Genomic DNA, 8,735 nt, shown 5'->3' on the forward strand with positions numbered 1-8,735 from the left:
TCCCTGTACCAACTCCCTGCAGAGCTTTCTGGAGTGGTCGTATAGGAAGCAGGCCGTGCAGCGTCGAATGTTGAGTGTCTCCTCCACCATGTATCGGCTCCAGCCGATCTTCAGATCGCCTCTCTGCAGCAGAACGAGGTAGTGTTTTATTAGGATTGCCACGAAGGTGGTTTGTCGTCCCTGGTGGTTGGCCCTAATGTGGCATACCTCCATTTCTTCCTTCTTCGCCTGGATCCGGTTTTGGAGTTCAACCAAGTGTCATCTTTGGTTATGCCCTCCTCGATGTCTGTGATTTTGACCCGTGGTTTGGTGTTCTCTCCGAGCCTACATGTTGTTTTGTTCTTCAGGTCCTCTGGGGAGGCAGTGTGGCGTGCGAGGGTTTCGAGATCATGTGGGATTCTAGGATTCAGCTAATATGATTCTTGTCCGTAGGATTTTAAGGGTGGCGTTCTTGATGGTGTGGTTTATCTGTGTGTTTTCTTTCATGTCCTGTACCAGTGTCTGGACCTATATTCCGGGCTTGGTCCGAATGGTTGCGGTTATTGGCCTGAGGGGAGGAGGGGGGGGCTTCTCCCGGGTTATCCCCGCCGTTGGTCTGGCGTAGGTTGGCTGCTTGCGCTTTAACTCGCAGAGCTCTTCTTTAATCTGTGCAGCCTCCTGTTGGATCTCAAGTATGTCTGCTTTCAGCTCCTCGTTGCGCCTTACGTAGTTCTGTCCTTCGTCCTCCCTCTTTCATTAGTAGGACTTCAATGTTTCTCGCTAGGTCCGAGTAATCCAAAGAAGATATTACGGGTTTGTTTTCTGGCTTGTGTCGGAATGGTTTACTCCACGTCCATATAGGCGTTTAATAGGGGTTCCAGACGGGCTCCTACTTCTGGGCATTTGGTTGCCGTGGGGGTCCACGCTTGTGTCTTGTGATGAGCTGTCGTCGTCGGTGTGGTCGTTTTCCTCAGTCTTGGGTGGCCCGTCATTTGGGTACTGGGACTGCCTTTGAGTGATCTCCGACAGTTCCACAAGTGGTTGTTGCCTTTGCTGGCCGGTGTTCAAGATTAGCTCTTCGTGGTCGTCATATAGCTCCTGGACCTCCCGCCTTAGCCCCTCCTTCCGGATCTTGTTGAAAATTTCCTCTCTTCGTGCATTGAGAGTGTCAAGTGCATGGGGCGTTTCCGTGGGGTGGGCGGCTCTGCCAGTCACACTGTCTCTGCTTGCCATGCTGTGTGCCATGGAGGTGTTGTGTTGCGCTGGTGTGTCTGCCATTTTGCTGCTGTTCTCTGTTGTCTCGATCACTGGTATAGCTGATAATTCCGGAGAAAATCTATATCCCTCGATACGTCCTTCTAACTTTGATGCAGATCGTTGTGTTGTGGGCAGAGGAACGTGTGCCTTCGATTGGTACTTTTGTTATGCGTCTTGAGGTCCCTCTTGATAACCTGTCGTACGTGCGCACATTGCCAAACACAGTTGAATCTGACTAGTTTGGTGATTCACGGCTGTTTAGATTGTTTTTGCTTGTTATACCCCTGTCAGATGGACTAATTTAGTTTCGCTTTCAGCAAGTGACACTTGCACTTACCCAAGCACCACAGAAGCTTGGCCCAATATTAGCTGCACATTGGGAATACTGGACCAATATTGGACCAGTATTCCCAAGATTCTGCCAATATTGGCTCACCATTGGGCCTGCTGGCCCTATATTCCCAAGATTCTGCCAATATTGGCTCACCATTGGGCCTACTGGCCCTATATTCCCAAGATTTTGCCAATATTGGCTCACCATTAGGCATATTGGCCCTGTATTCCAAAAGTTCAACCAATATTGGCTCGTCGTTGGGCATATTGGCCCAATGTTCCCAAGATCCCGCCAATATTGGTTCATCAGTGGCCATATTGGCATTTCCCAATATTGGTCATATACTGGAAATGTTGGCATTTTTTAGAAATCTGGAAAATCAGATATAATAGTTTCCTCAGATTAAACCAGAATCAGACAGATATGTGCAATTTTAGCAAAGCTAAAAGTTCACCCTGCGCAACCGTGGTCCCCAAACTGAGGGTCTGGAACAGCCCAGGTTCTGATGAACTTCGAAATCCAAACCTGTCTGACAAACCGTCACGCTTGGCGCTTCGCTGTGACAGGCCTGGCAACAATGTGCTCTTTCTCTCTCTCTGCTGTGGCGGTTATGAATGCGGCGGTTGTGGCAGCCCTCCACACCTCCCATAGAGCCCATAGTATAGCTAAATTCACACAACACTGGGCACACGACCAATGAGAGTGCAGCGATTGCTTCCACAATCCTCCAATCAGAAGTCTTTCCGTCCGGCCCGCAGCTCGACCGGTTCTGGCTGTTGCTGACTTCTGCTTTCCGTACTCGCCTGTACCGGCTACCCCTCACCTCTAAGTCTACTAGCTTTCATGCACGTCGTAAAGTTATTCTGTGATTCCCAAACAACTGTGAAAAGTGTCGTAATGAACAAATTTATTTATACTGACACAATCGGCAGGTTGACACATATACGGTACATGCACTGAGCGTACTGAGTCCATTGTGTAGCGCTTCCTAGCACACTGGAACAAAGTTCAAACTTTCAAAACACGCATATCGACACAGCTTATTCCCAGCAACGAACAACTGTCACATACTTGCGCACAATCGCTTGATCATCATGTCCTTGCCCGCTACACGTCAAACATAAAATGCTGCTTCATGAATCGTATTTTCTTGTCACCGCTATGCAGATCTGACGGCGCTCGAACATGTTCATCGAGCCAGAATTCACGACAACACTTCAGTTTGAAATCCGATTGGCTCTTCGTAGACCGATGCTTGTGGCGAGAAACAGTACAACACGATCAAAGGCACCATAATACACGGATAAAACGGCGATCGGCGAACGCACTTGCCTCCCAACGAAAGACACCGCCAACACGGCGCCCACCGTTCAGATTTCAAATGAAACCGCCGAAGGAGAACGCAGCACGCAGGCGAGGAAGCGCGAAGTGCCGTTTTCAAATTCTGGCAACCAATCGGGACACGCTTGTGGCGTCCGACCAATAGAGAGGCACGGATTGCTCAGTGCGCAGTGACACGCATTTTGATACAGATTTTGCGAGAGCTGTGAGGGGCTGGTTGTGGTGTTACTTGCGGCATGTTTCAACAGTTACCTAGGTATAGTAACAGGTCGTTTTCAGCTCTACAAGTCATCCTAGTGTGATATCTGCAAGGATAACCGTTCTCGGTTCCATATGCAAGTAACGTGGAGTATTGAACTGGGCCCGCTTGCACGAAACTTCTGCTAGGATCCTAATCTTGAAGAATTTCCTTTTGGCGCAGCTCTGGCAGTGCATTTTGCTGATAAAAAGTTTACGTCAGTAGCACGCGCCACAAGCACTAGCAAGGCTACGCTTATGGACATTCCTCAAGGTTAGGGTCCTAGCAGAAGTTTCGTGCAAGCGGGCCCTGGTCGGAGCGGCGCGTCTCAAGCTAAAGTTGATACACAACATTCTGCTAGTGGTAAGTGTCGTCTCTACATTTTGTTCCCTATTGCTTATTTGAAGTACCATTGTAACGGGTTGTTCAGACTATACTTTAACTTTAAGTGGAATGCACAGATTAGGGCAGCAAACATTAGGGGTTGCGATTACCAATTATATCCCGGACAGTTTCTTCCCGAAACATGCTAATAGTGGAGCTTCATATAGTGTGCTTTGTTTCTTTTTGAAGGGCTCGACGTCCTCTTTTCGACTACTTTGGTCCCGCAAAATATGTGCAACGCAGAGATGAAGGCTTAGAAGGGAACGCGTCCCCTTGTCATTGTCCTTGGCACTTCCCTTCCTGTGTTCCTCAGCTTCCTTGTCAACACGTGCGCTTGGTGGCTCGTGTATTAAAATAGACACCTTCACGTCTTTCTACACTGCAACTCAGTTTCCACATTCACCGATAACAATAAAATAAAATAAATAAAAATGAAACGGATTCATTTCACGTGTGCGAACTTCTAACGATACTTGTAACGATAAACACAATGACAATGCGACAACATTGAATGTTCATCTGTGGACACTAATACACGACCAAAATAGTCAGGTATATCTTCGAGGAGTCAGTCATTTTTTGCGCCTTTATCACTTTGGTGCCGAACGTAGGTGAGAACGCGGTAATCGACTTCGATTAGCTTGACGAGAATAGGGCCCATGATGTTTTTCTTTTATGTACATATAAGCAAATGCAGTGCTCCGTATGTACTGTTACGTTCGGAAAAAACGACAAGGAAAGTCGCTACCTAACAACTGGCTGACGAAGATGGTGAGCAACTGTCCGGCCTCAGCGCTTCAACGGTGATTAATTTTTGGGGATCCGAAAAAAAAAAAAAAAACTCTACCGTGCACTGTAGCGCAGCACCACGACGTCAAATTATATCATCAGAAAGCTTCCTGTCCTTTTTTTTGGCGTTCTCCTTCTTTCAACAAGGCTCCTTGTACTTGTCATAAAGCAACAATCAAAGACTAGTACACTACACACATATCCCACAACTTAAGCGACCGTTGCTACTGATACGACGCCACTCCATTTCTTGGAAGCCCTTATCGCCATACCGCACTTAAGCTATGCGTCATCACAGATTAGAGCACGCCACGTAACTCCCGTCATAGTCGCCTCATAGGAAACCCGATATCTTCATTACGTGCGGTACAGTTCATCGTTCGAGCTGTTCTCACCCCTGCAGCGTTTGCATCCCATCGCACTCAGAGGAACATCTCGTCCCAACATGACAATTATCGAACACATCCATGTTAGCTTTTTCTGTCGCAGTTTACGTCCACATGCATATCAAGAACATATGCGATATATTTTCCCCAATACGGGTGGGATAGGGACACCACGCTATTGTGCAGATGGGGTGTACAGTGAGAAAAATACAATAACATCCATACACATGTTCCACGCACAAGCTAGGAAACATTACCAGGGTCCAACTGTTGTGAAATACTATTTCGTTGTTTTCTCTTCTTTTTTTCTGTAGAATACGTATTGTCGTTACCCAATAAAGCTTTGCTCATACCAAGCCTTCGATACTGGACGGCTCTGGAACACCACATTCGCTTAAAGCGATAATTGGTATTTGTTGCTTTTTGAGAAACAGGTTGAGTTCGTGAAGCTTTCTTTTGAGGCCTCTGCAGTTCCATTGCATGATTGCAGAGGCCTTGCGAGGGGAAGTAGTGGTGTTGGTTCGTGCATTCATAGTGGTTGAGAAGGTACGGTACATGCGCTCCCTGGGGAGTAGTGTCCTGAAGCGGGATTGCAAAGGGATCACACTCTAATGAAGTTCGTTAGAGATTGCTGAAGCGGGAAAATAAGAGAAATGAGGTGACGCATGCCTAATGAGAGCCATGAGCATTCATGTAGTGTCCTGAGGACGAGAAAAGCGATGTCGATGAACGCAGCAAACCTTGGTAATTGTTCATTGGATGTTACTTTTTGCGGCTGGTTTGATTCGGGTGTGTTGTCTGCCGTTTTTGGTGAGATGTGGTTTCTTGTGAACAATATGGGGGCTGCCGTACACAGTAAACTCGAAAACACCCTTTTCTGCTAAAAAAGGGTGCTTTGAAGGAAAAACACCCATTTTCATTCCAAAAGAATAATTGAAAGGTGTAAAAAAAGGCATTTTAGAAACTGTAGAGAAAATACACCTATTATTACACCACAAGCCAGTGTTAAATAGGGTGTTATTACATCAATACACCCATTTATCATACCTTTACACCTATCATGGTGTAAACGCAAAAAATGCAAAAGGGTGCTTTAAGGTGGCGGGATAAAAAATTGTGTAATTGATCTTTGATGTCGTACTCTCTGCACTGGTACTCTCAATTCAACAGGAAATTCGACAACGAAAAAATGGCTAGGAAGCAAGCGAGCTGGTGAAGATGATGCATAATGTAAAAACCCCGAGACTAGGGAACACGAAGGGACAGACACAACACGAAGTCTCAAAAAAGAGTCAGTCTCAGAAAAAAAAAAGTCTCAGAAATTCGAGTTGAGTTTATGTGCTGGCAGAAATACAATGGACAAAATAAATGTAACACTAAACTAAACCTTAAGCACAGGTCAAAATACTCTAGTACTTCAAAACTATCAATGTTGCAAATACCATAAAGTTTTACCGAGATATGTGGTACACGAATGTGTGATTAGTGACATTGGTTGATTTAGTGGCATAAAAAGCCGAGTAATCTAATGGTTTAAGGTGGTAAACAAAGTATAATACAAAGACAGGTCAGATATTCCACCTAGAATAGGACGTATATTAAATGAAAGTAGCAGTGTGGCATAAAAGGTTCAAGTTCTCACATCTGCACACAAAACAGCTGTCGTCCAGGACTGGTTAAGAAGTATAACACCTCGTGGAAATGCAAGTCCCACTGGAATGGTATGCACGTGTTATCTCCTGTGTTCGCGTTCTGTGTGTGGGCTACAGTAGAGCACTACGAGTGTTAATGATGTGCCTGTTTCCTAGTCGAGTAATGTACAAAGGCTCTGGCCTAAAACCAGCAGTGTCACTGAAGACAGAATACGTGTCACTCGCAGTGACCACATAAACGTGGTAATGACCGTCAAACTCTATGCTGGAAACTTCACGTGCTTCGAACACGATCTCCCTGTTGATGGAGTAGATGCCACAGATCTCGACGAATTTGGGCAGGTCATCATCAGTGATTTTGTGTGGCAGGGCCATCCCTGGTCCATAAGTAATGCTGCCACTTCTTACCGAACTCAACGTTGACACGTTTGTCACATGAACATCCTTTTGTGCGATGTAGGATTTGACGACATCTGGCACATGCTCCAGCAGGATTGGGCGACTGCCTGTTGTGAAAATGCTGCTCTCAGTTGAAGCTTGTGAGAGGACATACGCCTGCAGGAACTGATGTCTCATTGCCAAAGTATGAGTGATGTTCTTGAAGTTGTGGAGCTTTCTTGAGAGGTCCTTGAAATATTGGTGTTTTGATTCAAAACGCATTGCCCAGAGGTTAAATAAGGGGCCGTACTTGTAGATATATGCAGGGTAGTGGATCAAGTAGTGCGCCTTACATGGAACGCTTACTTCTGGAAAGAGGGCTTGGAAGTCCAAACAGAAGAAATGAGTCAGTCGTTGTAGGTATGGCACGTATCCAGTAGGTAGCTTCCGGCAAACCAATAGTTCAACTATCTGTCGCAGCAGAAGGTACAACTCCCATGCAGTATTTGCACGAGGAACAGAGTCGGCAATATAGAGTGCAAAGTGCCGAAAAAAGCAATAAATTTGTGAGGCACTACCCTTCATTTTCTTTTTGCCTTTGAGAGCATCTGGCACTATCTTCTCTGGCTTGTTTTTTGAGTCACTTCTATCATACTTGAATTTTTCGATACGCTCGTTGAGATGATCAAGGGAAAAGAACCCACGAGAAATCAGGTGGTCGATGATGTGCATCATCGCGAACGGAATTACACCTTCAAAGATATCATGCATTATATCAGGTGGGAAATGTTCAGTAGCTTGAAATCCAGTGAAGTTGAAAGTGCAGGGTTCTCGCACACCATATAATGATAATGTGGGTATACCGGTCTTCAGCATGTCAAGGTGGTGTTGATGACCTTCCGGGGTACGAAGCACAAAATCAGTTTCCAAATATTTGTTGCTTATTTCGTGTCGTAAAGCCAAACAAAATCTGCATATCCTTCCGTTACTGAAGTTGCATTTAAAGCCTCCCAGTCTGTGAGATGACAAATTGTCTCCGGTCACAACGAAGATGGTTCCTCTCAACGTTTTTTCGTTCACAGTTACACCCTCATTTTCTAGTACTGCAATGTCCTCAATAAGGGCGGCGAAAACTTTGTGAAGACCATATTTTGAGGCATGCTTGTCTTTAACAAGTAGCAGAAGGTGAATCTGGGAGAGCGAAGATCTCGTGCTTTGTGGAAGGTTGAGAATCGAGAAGTACACTCCAAGGAGCTTGTGCTTCCCCCTCTTACTTCCCAAATGGTCGCATACTTGAAATTCATCAGCATATAGCTGAATGCAAATCATTTCTTCATTCCCCTGAAAATATGAGTGGTCGTGAAATGCTGTCCCGTCAAAGACAGTCATCAAATACCCTTCTTCCCTGTCTCGGGAGCAGAAATCACTCTAAATGTCGGGCACTTCCAACAGGTTTTTCAAAACCTCAAGTAGTGGCACGTAGTGAAAAACCTCCTGCCTTCCTCGTTCATTTGTTCCGAGCACAATGGTCCTTGGCTGCACAAATGGCAGGCTAGACTTCCAGTAGTCAGCCCTGTCCCCCTTTGTAGCCAACAGCTCCATGCCATCTACAATGGAAGACAGAACTTCTGCCCATTCTTGTATCGGCTGTGTTGTCAAATCATCTCTGAGGCCTTGAACATAGCAGATGATATCATTGGTAATCTCATTGACAGTGGTTTCCGGCAAGCGCTTGCTCTCTTTCCATTTAAGCAATAAGAGTGCGAACTGCTTCACGTGATCAGGCTTTCGAGCTGCTTGTGTACTGCCATACTCAGTTTGTAAGCTGTGCTGGTGCTCTTCATCATTGTCTTCTCCTGACATGTCAGATGCTATGTCGATGTCAGGTGAAGCATCTGTGCTTCTGTCGGTACCTGGTACCCCTTGGCTAGACCCAGGCTCTGTAGGCATGTGACTTGTTTCACCAAGAAGGAGGGCTTGGTGCTTGCGCACTACGT

The 8,735-nt window shown here is 45.9% G+C and overlaps 1 protein-coding gene across 1 annotated transcript; it reads right to left on the minus strand.

The window, feature by feature from the left end:
* Positions 1 to 6,471: 6,471 nt before the first annotated feature.
* Positions 6,472 to 7,473, minus strand: LOC135388551 (uncharacterized). Its single transcript, XM_064618165.1, has one exon. The coding sequence runs from the start codon at positions 7,471 to 7,473 to the stop codon at positions 6,472 to 6,474; it is 1,002 nt and encodes a 333-aa protein (XP_064474235.1).
* Positions 7,474 to 8,735: the final 1,262 nt, after the last annotated feature.

This window comes from Ornithodoros turicata, chromosome 1 (assembly GCF_037126465.1).
Source record: "Ornithodoros turicata isolate Travis chromosome 1, ASM3712646v1, whole genome shotgun sequence".
Taxonomy (NCBI): Eukaryota; Metazoa; Arthropoda; class Arachnida; order Ixodida; family Argasidae; genus Ornithodoros; species Ornithodoros turicata.

What these genes read in the sequence shown, in the direction of transcription:
- LOC135388551 (XM_064618165.1), bottom strand. Translation starts at nt 7,473, where the DNA reads ATGATGCACATCATCGACCACCTGATTTCTCGTGGGTTCTTTTCCCTT.